At 40.4% G+C, this 21,335-nt stretch overlaps 1 protein-coding gene across 2 annotated transcripts in view; it reads right to left on the minus strand.

Moving 5' to 3' along the window:
• Positions 1-2,276: 2,276 nt before the first annotated feature.
• Positions 2,277-21,335, minus strand: part of LOC117554623 (anoctamin-9-like) — a 52,919-nt gene continuing 33,860 nt past the window's right edge. For both annotated transcript variants that reach the window (XM_034229071.1, XM_034229072.1), the window contains 9 exons: positions 8,073-8,127; positions 7,870-7,967; positions 7,563-7,759; positions 6,157-6,309; positions 5,507-5,651; positions 5,300-5,419; positions 5,123-5,216; positions 4,913-5,025; positions 2,277-4,418 (listed from right to left, as the gene is read on the minus strand). In XM_034229071.1, coding sequence (XP_034084962.1) covers positions 4,385-4,418; positions 4,913-5,025; positions 5,123-5,216; positions 5,300-5,419; positions 5,507-5,651; positions 6,157-6,309; positions 7,563-7,759; positions 7,870-7,967; positions 8,073-8,127 — 1,009 coding nt within the window. In that variant the 3' untranslated portion in view covers positions 2,277-4,384. The remainder of the gene's footprint in view (positions 4,419-4,912; positions 5,026-5,122; positions 5,217-5,299; positions 5,420-5,506; positions 5,652-6,156; positions 6,310-7,562; positions 7,760-7,869; positions 7,968-8,072; positions 8,128-21,335) is intronic.

Below are 21,335 nucleotides of genomic sequence, written 5' to 3' on the forward strand. Positions count from 1 at the left end.
TGTTCTGTTCCTGTGTCTTCTCTTTGGTCAAAAGTGTCTTCAACAGAGTCACTGATAGAGGAGAGCTCTCCTCTCAGCAAATCCACAAAGTCTTTGCCACTTAGTTTCGCGATCTCCTTTAACTCTGTGAGATACATTTGTTTGGCTGACTGCACTGCAGGTGTGTGTTCATTGTTAGGAAATGAAATTTAAAACATATAATTAATAAATGGGTGAAAACGGCTTGTGTCCATAATTCGCAGCATTAATATATACCCACATGACAGCTCATTGTTACTTTGTAATTCTACTCCACTACAATTCAGAGGTTAACCTGGTATTTTTACTCCACTACAATTATTTTAGTTACTTTGCAGATTCTTGATTAATGATGTGAAATATAAACAACCCTTAAATCAGACTTTAGTTACACCTGAGTAAAATTCAGGGAAAGGTGATTGTCAAGTGCCAACAATCAGGAGAGATATTTGATAGTTGGTGCTTGAGAAGACTAAACATTTATCTGCAGATCCCTATAAAGTAAATTCATTACTCGTTATTCTCTACTAATAGTTCATTAAAGAATGTATATAATTTAAATATATCTAAAGCCTGACTTGTCCTGTCAAAAGAGGTCAAATTTGTATTAATTAACAGTTCGCCCAGGATATAACTGACCTACAATCTGATTTATTTGCAGGTAAACCAGTGGCCTTTTTGACAAAAATCATCCTGACTGGGCACCGTCTGTCAAATTGGGCCACAAGAGAATTACAGCACCTTCCCCTGCTACACATGCCAGGTATAAACGCGCCAGAAAAAGGTCATCCATCGCACTACTTGATCTCTACAGCATGGTATCTGATATACCATCTCCAGAAGAGCCCGCACCAGTCCTGGGAGCCACTGGGGAAGAAGAAGGAGTGATTGTACCAGAGACTGGCACTGCAACTCAGACTGATTTGACTGGTAAAATGATTGACAAAATGTCATTTGAAATTAATAATGCAACAACAGAAAATGTTAATTTAAAAGAAAAGCTTGTAAAGTCCACCATTTCAGAGTACATTTAAGGGCGATGATGACCGTGTGCGATTCTGCACGGGACTTCCTACTTTTGCCATTCTAATGATGGTGTACAATCTTGTGGAACTGCACATCAGTGTGAACGCTAAGAGTTCACTGTCTAAATTTCAACAATTTATCCTGAAACTAATGAAATTAAGATTAAACCAACCCCTGCAAGAGTTGGCTTATAAATACAACACATCCACGTCTACAGTATCCCGTGTGTTTACCTTAATTATCGACGTCATGTTCAAACGTATGAGTTTCCTTTTGAAGTGGCCATCTCGGGAGGAACTCCAACTGACAATGCCTATGGATTTCCGCACTCATTTTGGTACTAAAGTGGCTGTTATAATAGACTGCTTCGAAGTTTTCATTGACAGGCCATCAAATGTAATGGCACGGGCTCAGACTTGGTCAAACTACAAACATCACAACACCATAACATTTCTGATAGGAATCTGTCCGCAGGGTGTTATATCATTCATTTCAAGGGCATGGGGTGGCAGGTCCAGTGATAAGCATATTACAGAAAATGATGGCTTCTTAGATAACATTTTGCCTGGTGATTTGATTTTGGCAGACCGAGGTTTCAATATAAGTGACTCAGTGGGTTTCATGTGTGCTGAGGTTAAGGTGCCTGCATTCATCAAAGGCCGGAAACAATTATCAATGAAAGATGTTATTGACACAAGGAAAATTGCTAACGTGCGAATTCATGTTGAGCGTGTCACAGGATGTGTAAGGCAGCGATATACCATTTTGGGAGGACCAATTCCTATAGATTTTTTTACTTTCTAAAGATGTAGATGGGATTACATTGATGGATAAAATAGCTGAAGTGTGCTGCGACCTGAATCATTTGTGTGACACTGCAATACCCGTTGATTGAGCCTTTATATTGTTACATCCCAATCAACCCATATCAGATTTAAAAATATTACATGTTTGTATTATAATTATTATTGCATTATTGTCAATGTTGTACTTGGTAGATTATATTTCTTGATAATCAGAGCAGTGATTTGGGGGTTGGTTGTGTAGGGGAATGTTTGAAAACTTATTTAAGCTGTTTTCAGGCATGGAAGATTAATGTTTTTCTCAGGTTTTCTATTGTCAGATTGGACACATCCCAAATTGCTTGAATGTGGTTTCAGACCTGCACTGCGCACTGGAATAGTACTGGTAGAATATTTAAGCTTGGGTAAATACATTTTTGAAAAAAACAATTGAAAGGGCAAAGTATTATATTTATTACAGGTTTCCAATGTACCCAGTGAAAAAGGGTGAAAAACAAGTACATGCTCCTTTAACTGTAAGCTGCAGAGATCACCTCACATAACAGAGATAGATTAACATTGTGTCCATATTACAGTTTTTTTCAATGCTATAACACATTTTTTGAAAGCAGGGCTTATTTTCACAAAACACTAAACACAATTCACAAAACCATACACACAAAGTGCAAAACACCTGATATATACTGCAGAATGAAGCACTGCACCATAAACACTTACCAAAACCAAACTTTTGCACCAAATGGCACACACTTCATTCATAGCACAAGACATTTTGTAAAACCAACTACACACCATCGTGCTCAAGCACACTCATCTTTTATGGCGTTTGATATAGAGAATTCTGCAAATAAAGATTGTTCAAGTCTCCAAAATATGTGCAGAAACACAAATATACTGTTGTTATACTTTTACTTTTCTAAAAGTGGAAAGTTGAATTGCAAATTGGGTGCAGAGCTGAACATGTGTTTAGAGTTTTGGATATTTGAGCTGAGGTTTTGCTCTTTGAGTGTCAGTTTAAATAATGATGCTTTTTGTGTCATTTTAGTGTGCACAACCTTTTTTGATTGTTACACATTCATGTTCTTTATATAGATTTGATGTAAAAGAAACATGTTCAATCAAATACATATATACACTGTCATTCAGATTGATTAATACTTCTGTTTCTTTTGAGAGGGGACATGCTGATGACATTTGTCACAATACTAGCTTCCTTTGAGGGCAACTGTTATACCAACACATTCAAAATGAAACCAGGTAGTTTCACAATTTGTGTTATCACATCCTATCATGGGAAGCTTTTCCTCTCCACGACAAAGGCACCACTTGGGTATCAGTGGTTGGGTATCGGTTGGCTGAGTCAGAGTGGCACATAGAGCAGGGTCTGGTATCAGGCAGAGAGGCCTTTTTGGTGCAGTAATGGAGACTGGTGTAGTTACACTGGAAATTCTGGTGAAGAATTGCCCACTCAACTCGAGGAGAATGACCTTCTGAAAGAATTAATGAGCTTTGGGATATACCTTCTCCCAAAAGTCAATATCTGGGGTTATGCGTTCAAGATGAATCTTTCCATTCACCCACAGAACAAAGTCAGCATATTCAACATCACATAGAAATAACTGGGTCTGCACTTGATAGAAATAGACATGGGTCTTCTTCAGCCTGTCCTGTCCATCACGTGATTCCAGACATGTATGGTCTGACGGTGCAGCAACACAGTAGAGGCATTTCATTTCCAAAACCATTTCCAATTAGTCTAATAAAGTCCATAGTCTCGAGAACCATTTAAACTTGTAATTTTCATTCTACGTTAAAGTATGCGGAATCTGTATGGGGTCAAAGTGGGGTGTTTTTGAGCTCTGTTCAAATGGATTTCCCATTCATTCCTATGGGGCAAATGATCGCAGTTTTCTGCGATTTGCGTGAAAACGGCTTGGCAAATCTCTTATAAAAGACACAGCAACCCGATCCCGGTCATTCCGCACGGTTTGATGGGTTTTTTGTGTGTTTCATGTCAACGCTGCCGGACGAGTAGCATGACAACATTTGTGGCGAAAGAAGGAGAATAAGATGAGATAAGTATGTCGAATACTATACTGTGTGGCTTCGCCATCACACAGAATTACACGGGAGCATGTACAGTACACTAGGTTTACAGTACAAAACACATTGCATTTCATTTTTTCAACGGTTTCTGTCTGATAAAGATTTCAAGTTTTTTCTCATGATAAAACAATACATTATTTGTTAGTATAATAAATGCTTTAGAATGACTGTTCATTCAGTGCATTTTTCATGAAACCTGTGTTCTTTCCGGCAGTCCATGTATCAAGTGTAGGTTTTCCCTACGGAAGACATTCTTCTTGAAACAACAACAATTAATGAACAAAATAAAATGACAATACATTTACTTTCTTACACACATAAAAAACATCACATGACAGTTGTGTGTAGTGTGATGGTTGTGTAGTGAAATCTTAGCACGAGTATCACGTTTCCTATGATACTGGAAGCAGTGCGGACTCAGCTGCTGCAGGTCAGACATCTGTCGTTTTGCTGCGCTTGCTTTCACTGAAATAACAACAAAAACACACTCAGTTAGGAAAAGGAGAAAGGCCACACTATTGTGTCCAGGGTTGGGAGGGTTACTTTTAAATCTAATTAGTGCCTGTTTATTTGTTTTACTTGTGGGTTGGGAATTATTTTCATAGCATCACTTTGACATAATGTTCCATTCAAGGTATATTTATCTGGGTTCAGATAGCTTCACTGTTCTAAGTATGCTTTGTGTTGGTGTGAATCTGAATCTATCAAATGCTTCCAAAAATTAAGAGGGGAAATTGTCCCAGTTCTGCTCTGCAGCCATGGTTTGGACAGATTCTATGGACTCTCAGTATGTTTTTACAGAACTCAAGATACACTTTTTCAATTTGGTTTGAGTCCCAATGCTCTTGTTTTAATCAATCTCTCTCTTTCTCTCTCTCTCCAAAATGTATTCACTTCAGGTTTACGAAAGTAACTATAATCAGATTGGTTCATGTGTTGCTCTTGGGCACGCTGCCTACCGTAGCTCCTCTTTCAGACGGTCCAGTTTGTCGTGCAGCCGATCATTCTTCACCTGAATGGGGTTGTTGGGAACGAACCAGGCAGCAATGAACTTACACACCACCACTACATGCTACAGGAAAAACAAAAGAGAACATACACAGAAACTATTTCACTGCGTTCTTCAGTTCATATTCACAGCACTGACGAAGAAATGATGGAGTACACACCTCAAACAGGATTACGAAGGCAAAGCGCACAGCCAAAACCAACCAGAACTGAGAAGTCAGATTGTAGTCTTCATCACTCCTATAGTCTCTGTAGCTGCAGGCACACACCACACAGAGAGTCCCGTTTATCACATCTGTGACAGGTTTATATTTAATAGTTGGATTAAATCTCCTCACCTGCACTGCGTGACATTAAAGCCGCCTGTGATCATCTGATCTGGAATAAAGTCAGTTCTAACTGCCTGGTGTCTTACATAAGCCGTGGAGAGAGTGTCATTTATGTAGCCCTGCATGCAGCTGCAAAGAGATCACAAACAATCATGGTGACACACTATACAGTTGGCCGACGTGTAAACATACATTAGTCCCAGTCCCAAAACTCACTGTGTGGAAGTGCTTCCATTAGCACAGGGTCCATAACGATAACGGTAAACAAGGCGTGGAATGAAGTCTGAGGAGACTCCAATAACCAAACCATTAGCAATCACTGCTAACACACCAATGATCTCCAACACCTTTGTCCACACACCTGCAGACAGAGGACAGTGCTGTTACACTACTCACACACCTGCACACAGCATAACCAACGGCAGACTGAAGGAACTACCAGAGAGAGGTATTGTCACTTCACGTAACGTCTTGAAAAACAAGTAACTTTGTATCATCATCGAAAAAACTGACTCATCCAAATATGATTCATGCATTATGTTAGGAAGCGTGGTGAAAAGAGGATCTTTACATGAACAGCATTCAGGAGTCTTCAGATCACATGGTGGCAGATTTTCTTACCATCCTAACAATTATTCTTAGTCATTTCAATCTGTGAGATGTTTTGCTAACTGACACACAAACAGGACACACTTTCACATAGTTTGTCGTTTAATAAATACATTAGATCCCTGTACATGTTTCAGTATAGGTGAATGTTATTGCAACAGGATGTGAAACGTTTCCTGTGGACTGATCCTTTATTTAAGGTTCTTTTATGGGCTACTGCTCTCATGTATTATTACAGTAACAGACACACAGCTCACCAATGTCGTTGGTCTTTCTAGGGACCAGCCGGCGCTCCAGGCGGACCATTTTGATGGCGTCAAGACGGATCTCGAAAATGTTATTGATGAGAGCAAGCAGGGGGGCCAGGGGGAACGCTGCCACGAATATGGTGGTGAAACTGAACTGGACCACTGGAGGGGAAGGACAATAAGTAAGATAGAAAGGTAATTATTCAAGGAATGTGGAAAGTGCATTATGAATAAGTGAAAAAAGTTCTGAGAAATGGGTGTTGTTTAAATACTGTTGCATAAGAAAGAATAATAGGATTTACCACTTGAGGATTTTCTATATACAGCAGGCAACACATATTGAATTATGTTCACATATGTAAGTTCTGAAGTGATTGTACTTACCTACTTATTTGTCTATATTGTATTCTAGTACAACTAATGTGTGCTTTTCTTCTATATTAATATGTTAGCTTATTGTGTATTATTACCTGTCATGCTACTTTTGCAAGTCATTTCAAGCCTTTCATTAGCGTGAGCGTATGCAGAAGCATGCGGCCGCCTGAAAAAAAACTATTTTAGTGTGGACGTTCTAAGCACTTTAAGATGAAATGATTTCAACTTTTCAAAAAACATCAACAACGTCACTGTAGAAATTGGAGGAAAATCTGATTTGAAACGAAAAATGATCATAATTCAGATCTGCTGGGCAGACCCTGATGTGTTGCACTTTAATATGCATGACATTTACTTCAATATGCACAACATTTAGTTTAATATTTACAATCTTTATTTTCATGCAGTATGTACGACGTGAGTGAGTGTTTTACTTTTATCTCCGTATGCAGATCTTCCTCCTCGCTGTAAGGCTGTCAGACGGAGCGGTGATAACCTCATTCAAACTTAGTGTGAGACTAACAATCCTCCAGTGGATGTTCATGCAGCAATGTCAAACTAATATATAGCAGCATAAACAAACAATCCAAAGGAGCGATGCTAGTTTTTCACAGTGATGGTTCATTGTACAGATATTGTTGTCATAAAAACAGTAGAAGTGCCGGGAGTTTTTTTTCTTCTATAGGCCTGTAGTATAGGGAGAGCAAATCCAAATAGCCTTTATTTGATAATGGGTTTTAATTCCTTAATTTTGAAAGTATTATTTATTTGTGAAAAAGTGGATGGCTTTTGCTAAAGAGTCTTCTTAACAACAAATCTCATCTCTAAAGAAGAAACGTTTTTGTATAGTTCTGCCCTTGAGTCTGCTCTCGTATTATGCCCATGCACAAACAAACTCTTCAAATCAAGATAACTTAACCTAGTGCAGACATTGCAGATGTGTCAGGACTTCACAAGGATGCTGCACAAGGATACAATCCCTCGTGGAGCTAGAGAGTTGGGTTTTTGGTTGTGAGTGTCAGCGCAGACTGTGGACATACCCATCTCCAGGAACTCATTGAACAGACTGAAGGCATCCGTGTGGGCCAGGTGATAATTAGACAGCCAGTGGCGAAGTTTGCAGACGTCACATGGTTCAATGCGTCCCTGTTCGTCACGGCAGGCCTTCCTGTAACAGTGACCGCACTTCCTCTGCAGCTTCTTTGCTGTTTTTCTTCTCAGACAGCTCTTTAACCAACTGGAAAACACAACATTTTGACATGAATGCAAAGTAACTGTGATTTTCAATGGACACTATAACCATTGTTGCCTAATAGTAGATCCTAAATGAAAATACAGCACACTCACGGCACAATGAACTCAAAAATGTTGTTGAGAGTCTGTTTGAGCAGCATGATAACAGCCATCTGGATGAAGAGGTCTGTCAAACAACCGCTAGGATGGCACTACAACACACAAAATATATCGTAGAATAAGAAATGTGGTGCAAACATGCTTTATGAAAGGCAAAAAATAACTAAAATCCTAAACTAAAACTAAAGTCTCCTCACCTCCTCCAGTCTCCATCCAGCGATACGGACATAGTTCCCTGGATGGCCGTTAATCCTGTGACAACAAAACTTTAGCTTCACATCAACAAAGAGCATTTTGAAACTGGCTACAGTCCTCCTGTACTACAGTACATGAGACAGCAGTACATGCTGAGGAAAAAGGGACAATAAGAGGTTTGATTTGGAAATGTTAGCAGCGGCTTTGTCAATGCTTTATCTAAGTGTCGGATATGTGCTGGACTTCATGAGATCATTTAGAAATAGTTAAATCCAAGCTGATCTGTTATAATATCTAACCAGTCTGTTATTGGCATTTCTTCATCACAACACCACACATGTTTGTTTTATCTCCCCCCAAAATACAAGTAAATATAAGTATTTTAAACTTGTGGTTGATCATGGTTAATAACAGTATTATTGGGATTAACACATTTGTTTGCCCAATTGACACCAATAGTTTTAATCTATTATTTCAGACGGAGATATATATAATGTTTTAGCTACTCAGCTATGAGTTATTTATAAAAAGCGGGAGCAACATGGAGGAGAAGTGGACTAAGTTCACATCTCCAATGAAGTTGGGACGTTGTGTAAAACATAAATAAAAACAGAATACATGATTTGCAAATCCTTTTCGACCTACAGTATATTCAATTAAATAGACTACAAAGACCAGATATATATCTACTTTATGTTTTTATGCAAATATTTAGTCATTTTTTATTTGATTCCTGCAACACGTACAAAAAAGCTGGGACAGGGGCAAGAAAAGACTGGGAAAGTTGAGGAATGCTGACAAAACTCCTGTTTGGAGCATTCCACAGGTGAACGGGTTGATTGGAAACAGGTGAGTGTCATGATTGGGTATAAAAGGAGAAACCCAGTGGGGCTCAGTCGTTCACAAGCAAGGGTGGGCGAAGTTCACTACTTTGTGAACAACTGCGTGAGCAAAAAGTCCAACAGTTTAAGAACAATGTTTCTCAACGTACAATTGCAAGGAATTTAGGGATTTCATCATCTACAGTCCATAACGTCATCAAAAGATTCAGAGAGAGACTTCCGGTATGAAGAGTGAGGAGTAGACGTGTTTTCCTCCGCTCCCTCGCTTCCAACTTTTTTATTATGTAGAAACCTCGTTACTCACTTCATACTTACACTAGTCGATACATAACATCTGAGCAACTTTATACCTTAAGGCAGTGGTTCCCAACCTGGGGGGCGCCAAAGATCGCAGGGGGGGCACCAGGCCTCAGATGATTTGAGGCCAAATATCACATTAAACTTTTTTTTTTTTTTTTTTTTTTTTTTTTTTTACATATAATTGTAAAGCAATTGTCCCTAAAAGCCTTGTCTCTACATTACAATAATACAAACAATTGCTTAATTGATTAATTAATTTGAATAACAATTCAAGTTAGTAGCTATTAAAAAGGCATAAAAAGACAGAAATGTTCTTTCTTTCTTTAATAGAAATGTTTCTTCTGCCCGTAAAGTGTCCAAACCAGGCTTTTCTGGATAAGCACATTTTTAAAACATAGTCATGCTGGTTTCAGTTGGATTATTCGTCAGTTGCTCCGATGAGATCGTTCTCTTTTGAATCCACATAAACACATCGGCAAAATCCGGCACAGTTTAATCCATTTGTGAATTGTTTCCACTTCCGCGCCGTCATTTAATTTCCGCGCCGTCATTTAATTTCTTCATACAGCGGGAATCCAAATGAATTAATCCTGAGTCCAATAACCATCAAAGTCACTCCAATAGTGCTCCTTAATTACGCTTTCATCCTCCTTTAACAAAATACTTCACATTCATCCAGTATGTGCCAGTAGTTGTAGCATTTTTGAGACTTTAATTACCGCTGTTGCAATATCCGCATCATTGGTCTCCCGGAGTCGATTGAGGGCAAGTGACCTACTTCTCCGACCTACTACCCCAGCTTCCCTACTTCTCCGACCTACTACCCCAGCTTCTGGGGGACCAAATCCTGCCTACTTCTCCTGAACTGGTCTGGGCTCACAGGTCGTTAGGCGCGAAGCCAAAGCTTGGGGAAAGACCGAGGCCTGTCATCATCCGATTCCACAACTTCCAGACCAAAGAAAGAGTCATCCGTGAAGCCCGGAAAAAGAGAGCGGATCTACGGTACGAGGGGAAATCGATTGCCTTCTACGAAGATTATATTCCCGAGGTTGTGATGCAGCGAGCTCTTTACCGCGAGGTGATGGCGCAGCTGTATAAACTCGGACTCAGGCCTGCTCTCCAGTACTCCAAGCTGATGATTACGGTGGAGAATGGAGACAAAGTTCGACTGTCATCTGTCGAGGAAGCTAAGAAGTATCTTGCCGCTAAACACAGTGATGCAAACACAGGTATGGTGAAAAAAGAGAGAACTATTCGAAGCAGAAAAAAAACAGCGTAATATACCATCTGACAAAGGCCTGTGCTATAATGCTTCAATTAACTGCTATTCTTTATAATATACTCAGATCAATAGGAGACAGAGATGTTAAGTTATAAATCAAGGGTTTTCATTATTATTTACAGCAGGGGTGGGGAACCTTTTTCCTTTCAATTTTTACAACATCCTGCGAGGGCCGTATAAATGATTGAACTCAACCTCTGCTTAAAAAAAACTAAAATCACAGCCCATTCATTTCGCCTTTCTTTCATTCTGTGCAAAGAAAAAGCAACCTCTTAATCCAGATATCTCACCATGACTCACGTATGCATGCATGTGCACGGTTGTGGCATGACCACCAAAACAGAAAGATATGGACACAGATGTGTGCAAATGTATTTAGTATCCTATCCATGTGAAGCGGGAGGTGCCGAAAAGCGACTAATTTGCATCACTGTAAACAGAGGTAGCATGCACTGCTATAAAACACAGTAGCTATGGTCGGCCCATCTGCTAACTTGCCACATTACTGAGTGGTCTAATTTAGCTGCTCGTTAGGATAGCCCGGACTGCACTATTGCTACGCTGAACTGTACGGCAACTAGTCATGTTACTCTACGAAGGACTCCCTGTAAGCACATTTTTACTGGTCACTGTTTCTAAATATAGCACTTTAAGTTGAATGTCAGTCTCAGTGTTTACATACGTTTGTGATTAGCTGGTTGTGCTCAGATAATTGGTGTTATTCTGCCAGGTTGATGTTGGTTATGGCAGCAAACTCAGGGTTTTTTTAATGGGGAAATTGTTCACTGTTCAATGTAGAGGGAACGGAGGTTAAGTAAGGGAAGGATAGGACTGGAAGGAAGGAAGGTTTGTATCCAAGGAGATACACATGTTTGATGTTCCCAATGGGACTGGGGTTTGCTGTGTGTGTGTCTGTTTATCCCCCCCCCCCCTTTTCCTGTTTTCTCTTATTTTATTCTCTGCTCAGGTTATGCCACAACTTAAAGGACTATGTCAGTGAGTGGTAGAAATATCCGGTTTATTTCCTGGAACGTTAAAGGGATGAACATCACTAAAGCCAACAAGGTAATTTCACATTTGCAACACCTTAGACATCTGCTTTTTACAAGAGACACACCTCCATACGGCGGAAATGTCTCTCGTCAAGAGGCCATGGATGGGTCACTTGTTTCATTCAAGGTTTTCCGAGAGGGCTAGAGGGGCAGCTATCATTATACACAGGGATATTGCCTTTGAACTAAACACTACTATATCTGATCCGAACGGCCGGTACGTTATAGTATCTGGCAAATTACAAAATACTCCTGTGGTCCTGGCCTCGCTATATGCTCCGAATTGGGACGATGACAAATTAATATCCAAATTCTTTACTTCTATACCTATTCTCAATGAGCATCAAATTATAATTGGAGATGACTTTAATCTGGTCCAGGATATAGAGCTTGATATATCGTCCACTAAGCAGTCTACTCTATCTAAATCGACCAAAGTCTTAAAATTCCACGCCGACCAGCTGGGCTTGAGGGACCCGTGGAGGACTAAGTTTCCCTCCAGTAAAGTTTTCTCTTTCTTTTCACATGTCCACCACACTTACTCACGGATATACTTCTTCTTACTTGACGATAAACTATTACATAACGTTCTTTTCTGTGAATACCATAGCATAGTTATCTCCGACCATGCACCCACTTCTGTAGAAATCAATTTTTCCCATGGTAGACCACCCTCTAAATTCTGGAGATTTAGCCCTCATTTGCTGTCCGAACCCAAATGTAAGGCTTTTTCTTTGAGATAAACGACACTCCGAATATTGGTAGTGATATACTCTGAGAGTCCTTTAAGGCTTATCTTCGTGGGCAGATCATTTCTTATGTCTCACATTTCAGGAAATCGGAGCAATCCAAATTGACAGACATTTCAGCTGATATCCGAAATTTAGACAGCTGGTTAATCGCACCTCTATTTTGTATAAAAAACGGCTTCAGCTTCAATCTCAATTTGATCTGTTATTAACTGGTAAGATCGAGAGGCAACTTCTGCAAACCAGGCAACGATTTTTTGAGCAGGGAGATAAGGCAGGCAAACTGCTTGCATATCAATCGCGAGTGGCCGGTGCCTCCAGGTTGATCCCTAGAGTGAAGTCGCCAACAGGTGATATTACAACAGACCCTGCTGAAATCAGTAATATCTTTTCAGACTACTATTCTGAATTATACACCTCAGTCTTCTCCACAGGATTGGGACAACCCTAACCCCTTAGACACTCTAGCTTATCCCCAAGTTGATGGAAGAGGTTCTGGTGATCTGGGAGCTCCGTTAACCATCTCTGAAGTAACAGAGGCTATCAAATCTTTACAGAGTGGTAAATCGCCTGGTCCTGATAGCTACTCCACAGAGTTTTTTAAAAACGTTTTGTTCTGTACTTGCCCCGATCCTGCTGAGAGTATCCAATGATGCCTTTCTGAAAGGCCAGTCACCACCTACTTTGTCTGAGGCATCAATCACTCTATTGTTGAAGAAAGATAAGGACCCACTCTTGTGTGGCCTTTATAGGCCGATATCCCTTTTAAACGTAGTCTTTAAGATCATGGCTAAGGTTCTATCTAGCCGTCTCCAGAGAGTGATGCCGGGCCTGATCGATCCCGACCAGACAGGCTTTATCTCAGGACGAAAGTAATTTTTTAATACCAGAAGGTTGTTTAACATTATTTATTCTCCCTCTACTAGTTCCCCTAAAGTTGTTCTCTCTTTGGATGCGGAAAAGGCATTCGACAGAGTAGAGTGGGGATATCTGTTCTATGTACTTAACACATTTGGTTTCAGCAGGGACTTTGTTTCATGGATTCAACTCCTCTATACATCTCCGGTAGCTTCAGTTGACGTCAACGGTGTTAAGTCTGGTCTGTTCTCGCTCTCTCGCAGAAATAGGCAGGGTTGCCCTCTATCTCCGTCATTATTTGCGCTCGCCGTCGAGCCTCTAGCCTTATGGCTTCGTAGTGAGGAAGGATTTAGGGGCATCACGCGCTTCGGTTTTTTGCATAAGCTCTCTTTGTATGCAGATGACCTTTTACTGTACATTTCCAGCCCATCGTCCTCCCTTCCTATAATACTAAGCATTTTAGAGCAATTTAAGAAGCTATCTGGCTATAAACTCAACCTCCAGAAAAGCGAATATTTCCCTGTTAACACCCTCGCTGAAAAACTTCCCCAAGCTCTCTTTCCTTTTAAGAAGGTCTCAGAGGGATTCAAATACCTGGGTATTCATATTACTAAATCGTTTACAGAGCTTTTTGCCAAGAACCTTAGTCCATTAGTAGAGCGCTTCAAAGTAGACTTGGCTAGATGGTCCTCCTTGCCTTTCTCCTTAATGGGACACATTAATTTGATAAAAATGGTGGTGCTACCTCGGTTCTTATATTCCTTCCAACACATTCCAGAATGCACCAAAGTTAATGTGGCGTCGGTGTGTAGATATGCTAAAACAATGTCGGACAGCGTCCCCTCCCCAATCTGATCAATGATGACATGTATCATGCATGTCATCATTTCAGCGCTGGTTGTCTTGGTGGTGCCAAGCAAATAATGTGGGCTTCGTAAATAATTGGACAGCCTTCTGGGGAAAACATGATCTGATTAAGAGAGATGGCATTCATCCTACTTTGGAAGGTGCAGATCTCATTTCAGCAAACATTTCAGAGCTTTGTGGACTTAATCCATGACAAACTGGAGTTGAGACCAGGAGGAGGAGTCGCAGTTTTATATGTTTCTCTGCGCTCTCTGCAATAAAATACCCAATATTAACGGTGTGTGTGTCTTCCCAAGGACAATTTAAAGTAAAACCTAATAGAGATGTCCTAAATAATAACTTAATAAAAGTAAATGTAACAACTACTACAGTAAAACAAAACAGGAATATTAAATGTGGTATCTTAAACATAAGATCTAAAGCAATATTGGTAAATGATTTAATATCAGATTATAATATTGATATATGCTGTCTCACTGAAACTTGGTTGAGACATGAAGAATATGTCAGCATAAATGAGGCCACTCCACCCAGCCATATCAATACTCATATTGCTTGAGACACAGGCCGAGGAGGTGGAGTTGCAGCCATCTTTGACTCAAATTATCAATACTAAACCAAAATTAAATTATACCTCCTTTGAAAGCCTTGTTTTTAGTCTTACGCATCCGACCTGGAAAACTTTGCAGCTAATCTTATTTGCTACAGTGTACCGTGCACCAGGTCCTTATTCAGAATTCTTATCTGAATTCTCTGAGTTTTTATCAACTTTGGTTCTTAAAACAGATAAAGTAATTATCGTAGGTGACTTTAATATTCATGTTGACGATGATAAAAAATAGCCTTACTGTTGCATTTAACTCTATATTAGATTCTGTTGGTTTCTGTCAGAGTGTAAATAAACCAACCCACTGTTATAATCACACTCTCGACCTTGTTCTGACTTATGGTATTGAAATTGAGCAACTATTAGTCGAACCGCATAATCCTGCTTTATCCGACCATTTTTTGGTAACTTTTGAAGTACTGTTACTAGACTACAAAGCATTAGTCAAAAGCTCCTGCAGCAGAAACCTATCTGTTAGTGCTATAGCCAAATTTAAGGAAGAGATTCCACTAATACTTAACTCGATAGCATGTCTGCATGTAAGGGAGGAAACTTATACAAAATGTACACCACCCCAAATTGATCATGTTGTTGATAGTGCTACAGATGCGCTGCGAATAAAATTGGACTCTGTTGCTCCTATAAAAAAGAAGAAAATAAAACAACATAGACTAGCTCCATGGCATAATGCCGAAACCCGCAAAATAAAGCAAAAGTCGAGACAACTTGAAAGGATATGGCGTTCCACTAAACTTGAAGAATCTCGTTTAATTAGGCATATTACTCTCAATGAATATAAGAAAGCACTGAGTAAAGCGAGAGCAGCTTACTACTCTTCATTAATAGATGAGAATAAGAATAATACAAGATTTCTTTTCAGCACTGTAGCCAGGCTGACAGAAAGCCACAGCTCGATTGAGCCTTCTATTCCCATAGCACTCAGTAGTAATGATTTTATGTGCTTTTTTAACGATAAAATTGTTACTCTTAGAAACAAAATTAATGACCTCTTGCCTTTGACCAGTATAGTGTGATCAACAGCTCCCGGAAATGTAAGCTCTAATATTACACAAGATAGTAAATTAGAATGCTTTTCAGCCATAAACCTTGAACAATTAAATGCAATGATTCTTTCTTCTAAACCATCAACGTGTATCTTAGACCCGATTCCAACTAAGCTGTTAAAGGAAGTTTGTCCATTAATTAGCACTTCTTTATTAAATATTATGAATATGTCTTTATTATCAGGCTATGTTCCACAATAATTTAAAGTTGCAGTAATAAAACTTCTTCTTAAAAAGCACAACCTCGATCCAGAGGTTTTAGCCAATTATAGACCTATTTCTAATCTCCCATTCCTCTCAAATTCTTGAGAAAGCAGTCTCAAAACAGTTGTGTGATTACTTAAAAAACAATGATTTATTTGAAGATTTTTAGTCTGGCTTTAGAACACATAATAGCACAGAAACAGCTCTGGTTAAAGTCACAAATGACCTTCTAATAGCCTCTGACAAGGGACTTGTCTCTATTCTTGTCTTGCTCGATCTCAGTGCTGCATTTGATACTATCGACCATGATATCTTATTGCAAAGACTAGAGCACTTAGTTGGCATACAGGGAACTGCTTTAGGCTGGTTTAGGTCCTATCTATCTGAACGCTCTCAGTTTGTACGTGTCAACGATAAATCTTCCATGCAAACCAAAGTTAGCCATGGAGTGCCACAGGGCTCAGTGCTTGGACCTATTTTGTTCACACTATATATGCTTCCGTTAGGCAATATTATAAGGAATCATTCTGTAAAGTTCCACTGTTATGCGGATGATACTCAACTATATTTATCCATCAAGCCTGATGAAACCAATCACCTAAATACAATTCAAGACTGCCTCAAGGACTTAAAAACGTGGATGACCTTAAACTTTTTGATGTTAAACACGACCAAAACTGAAGTTATTGTACTCGGCCCAAAGAATCTACGAAACAAACTATCTAAAGATATACTAGTTATGGATGGCATTAATTTGGCCTCCAGTGAGACTGTAAGGAATCTTGGTGTTATATTTGATCAGGATTTATCCTTTAACGCCCACATAAAATCAATCTCAAGGACCGCCTACTTCCATCTACGCAACATTGACAAAATAAGGCATATCTTGCCTCAAAACGATGCAGAGAAACTAGTCCATGCATTTGTTACTTCTAGGCTGGATTATTGTAACTCCTTATTATCAGGGTGTACCAAGAAGTCAGTTAAGTCGCTTCAGCTGAATCAAAATGCTGCAGCTCGTGTACTAACCAGAGTTAGGAAAAGGGACCACATTACTCTTCTGGCTACCTATAGAACACAGGATATAATTTAAAATGATTCTTCTCGCCTACAAAGCCCTTAATGGGCAGGCGCCATCTTACCTTAAATAATTCATACCCTACTGTCCTACTAGGGCATTGCGTTCCAAGAATGCAGGGTTGTTGGTTGTTCCTAGAGTCTCTAAAAGTACAATGGGAGCCAGAGCCTTTTCTTATCAAGCTCCAAATTTGTGGAATCAGCTTCCTGTTTGTGTTCGGCGGCAGACACCCTATCCGTTTTTAAGAGTACGCTTAAGACCTTCCTTTTTGATAAAGCTTATAGTGATAAAATAAAAATAATCTAATAAGAGTGCATTGACGTAGATACGTTGTGCCCCTTCACCTATACATTTTAGCTCTTACTCTTTCACTTAAATCCTAAACTTAGATCTTATATTTAAAACTTTATCCAAAACCTTTCCCCTCTCTGACCTCTCGAGGTTCTAATAGAGGGTAACAAGTTGCAGAGAAGGCCTAGCCCGGCCCGGGAGTGTGGAACGTAGCCACAGACCTACTCCTTACCTCTAACCAATTCAGGTTCCAGTGGGGACCTCACTCCCTGCTTGTGCCTCTCCACCTCTGTTTCCTACTTCTTACTTGCTACCCTTTTCCCTCAACCTATCCTAAGGGAGTGCATGTATGTAGACACGTTAGTTTAGCTGCTATAGGCTTGGACTGTTGGGGGGGGCACCTTACTCCGTCTTTCTGTCTGTCTGTACCTGTGTACTCTCATGTTCCGATTAACCCAGCTTCCCCCAAATCTCTTTTTTTTGGAAGTAACTTGCCCAACACTGCACACAAGCAACTGATAAATATCCCCCATCCCCATAAGTGAATGAGTTTCAGTATGAATTGACGCTGTTTGGCATCACAACGGTGTTATGAAAGTTTCTCTGGTATGAAATGGGTGATGTTAGCATAGCAACTGCAGCTAATCTGACTTTCTTGACCACTTGTTGCTATCCTATTGTGGCATAAGCCGTTTTCTACAGGCACATTCTACCGGCATATTTTTCATTATGATTCTACTTGTGATAGACGGACATGACAACCTGTGCAGCCCATCTATTGATTCCATCCGATAGCTGCTGCAATACAAAACAAAACGTCTGCCTGCTCTCCACAATGATCAATAACAGCGAACGGATGGTCAAAGTAAGGTAAATATAAACAGAATCACACTAAGCCTGGTTAGTGTTGCCTGGCTTTATAAAGTGTGTTTTTTTTTACAAGTGTGTGGTTGCGTTCTAGTCACTTTGCTCAGCGCTACTGCTTGTTACAACTTGTATTTGACGTACTCGCCTTTAACTATTAGCTCAGGTTAATCTCGCCCCCTCTGACGTAAGCGTGACGTATTGGCTCTTGGTTCTTGGGCAGCCGAGTGGGGCCAGCTAAGAACCGGTTTTCGGTGCTTAGAGCCGGCTCCGTCTTTTTCAGGGACGTCCCTGCTTATTTCAGCCGGACAATGCCAAGCCACATTCTGCACACGTTTGACCATTATATATCTTGTCTTTGTAGGGTATTCAATTGAATATAGGTAAAAAGGGATTCGCAAATCATTGTATTCTGTTTTTATTTACGTTTTACACAAAGTCCCAACTTCATTGGAATTTGGGTTTGTAGTTCTCACCTTCATGTTATACAATGAAGGAAATAATTAATTGATCACTTTCCAATTTTGCAAGTTTACCAACTTACAAAGAAATGAACCGTTTATAATTTTAATGGTTGGTTTATTTGACTAATGAGAGACATATCAAAAAGAATATCCAGAAATGTACATTAAATAAGAGATATCAATTGATTTGCATTTAATTGTGTGAAATAAGTATTTGATCCCCTTGCAACAAAAATAATTCTGGCTTCCACAGACGGGTTACATAAGTCCTCTTCCTTTAAAAAAGTGCTCCTAATCTCAACTTGTTACCTGTATAAAAGACACCTGTCCACAGAATCAATCAATCAGATTCCAACCTCTCCACCAAGAATAAAGAGCCGTCTAACCTCTCGATTCCACCGGATCCGTCTGCGTCGCGTTACGGCTGCTTCGCGGTTTTGGTCCGGCCTCCTCCGGCGTCATACCCTACCGGGCGCGTTTCAGAAGCATTTCAGAAGTGGAGCGTCGTGCCTGCCGGCTCGCAGTTTTTGTTGATTTGGGCATATTTCCAGGACAGACTACTTTGTACAGACAAAGTTAATAATACTTGTAATATCCCAGTTATAAACGACATGAATCAAAGATGTGTTGCTGTATTTTAGTGGTTAAAAAAATGCATTCATCATCATAATTATTCTATATATATAAAATTTACACAGTGCCTGTAAACCGGAGGAGAACGCTGGCATTTATCCTCCTACTTGAAAGACTGCGGACGGATAGGGTCTGCACAATTAGTTTATTTTGGGGATGGGCCGGATTGCTCTGACCGGTCCACTTCCTGCCCGGTGCCTCTGCAACGCCTCGCGTCGAAAAATAGACTTCAATCATATTTTGAGCGGAGCCCAGCACCGAGACGCTTCTGGGACGCTTCTGAGCCGTAACGCGGCGCGTCTGGTGGAATAGCACCCATTGACTAGAGTGGCCGCGATCCTTGCGGACGCCGCGGTAACGCGACGCAGACGGAGCCGGTGGAATCTAGGGGTAAGGACCTCAGGGACCAGATTGTAGACCTGCACAAGGCTGGGATTGGCTACAACACCATCAGAAAGCAGCTTGGTGAGAAGGAGACAACTGTTGGTATGATTATTCAGAAATAGAAGAAAGACTAAATGAGCATCAATCGCCCTCGGTCTGGGGCTCCACACAAGATCTCGCCCCGTGGCGTATTGATGATCATGAGAAAGGTGAGGGGTCAGCAAAGAACTACACGGGAGGAACTTGTTAACCAGTTTAGCCCTGAGCCTGTTTTTCAGGTCTCAGGCTCGAAAATGACATTCCCAGAACAAATGACCATATCTTCCCTTCTAAAAGGGGAACATTAATAATCTTTTTTCTCAAAGTAATGATAAACCTGTGAGTTGGATGTAGAAGAGTCAGAATCAATATAGATGTTTTTTATTTTAAAGAAAATTCAGATTGAACATAGTAAAAAAACTGTAAATTATAATGTCTCTGGAACCCATTGGTCGATTTTGGTGATTGACATCTCTTTCTGACCATTAGAGCCAATAGAATCGAAGGGGAATCTCCCCACTCACACACATGGTAAAACAAAAAGGTGGGGGCTTGAATGCACACAGATACATCTGAAAACCGAAAAGCAGGTTTATTGCTCATGGATTATCAGAAATCATTTCAAGGGGACACAGACACATTGGATTAATTTATGGATTAACTTCACCAGCGTTTTTATGGTTTTAATGCCATTGAAGACCACTTTTGACCAGACTACGACACAGGTGAGCCATGTTAGCGTTTTTAGCTACCTGGCGCCATATGTTTTGATGTCTGTTCTTGTTATTATCTCAGAGAGTTCGTATAATTGAGTGATAATGAGGGTACCCCTCGATTCTGTGTCATCTCACGATGTGAAACGATGGGTTGGATGTGCAGCAAAGATAAATAATAAGGTTTTGTGAGTGAATTTCGGTGCAGTCATCTGTTAGCATTTTTCGCTCGTTGCTAGTTCAGAGGCACAGCGTTAGCATTGTGAGGTTTAAAACAAACAAAAAAGATCAGTTAGATGAGTTTCTTCCCGTTACATGGATATAAAACATTCATAGTTTATTAAATGAACATGCCCTCAGACACTGTTTCCTGCAATATGTTGCAGGAGGGCCCCGGTACCGGGGTCTCTCAGGCTTAACAGGTTAATGATCTCAAGGCAGCTGGGAGCACAGTCACCAAGAAAACTATTGGTAACACACTACACCATAATGGATAAAATCCTGCAGCGCCTGCAGGCCCCCCGCTCAAGAAGAACATGAGAAGCCCGTCTGAAGTTTGACAATGAACCTCTGAATGATTCAGAGAAGGCTTGGGAGAAGATGATGAGGTCAGATGAGCTGTTGATCTCTGGCATCAACTGGACACGCCGTGTTTGGAGGAAGAGAGATGCTGACTATAACCCCAGAACACCACCCCCCCCCGGTCAAGCATGGAGGTGGAAACATTATGCTTTGGGGTGTTTCTCTGCTAAGGGGACAAGAGCACTTCCCTGCATCAAGGAGAGGATGTACGGGGCCATGTAGCGTAAGATCTTGGCCGATCGTCTCCTTCCCTCAGCCAGGACACTGAACATGGGTCATGGAGGGGTCTTCCAGCAGGACAATACACCTGAACATACGGCCAAGGCAACACAGGAGCTGCTAAAGAAGAAGCACATTGAGGTGAGGGAGGGGCCTACCCAGTCTCCAGAACT

The sequence above is a fragment of the Gymnodraco acuticeps genome, unplaced genomic scaffold, assembly GCF_902827175.1.
Source record: "Gymnodraco acuticeps unplaced genomic scaffold, fGymAcu1.1, whole genome shotgun sequence".
Lineage (NCBI taxonomy): Eukaryota > Metazoa > Chordata > Actinopteri > Perciformes > Bathydraconidae > Gymnodraco > Gymnodraco acuticeps.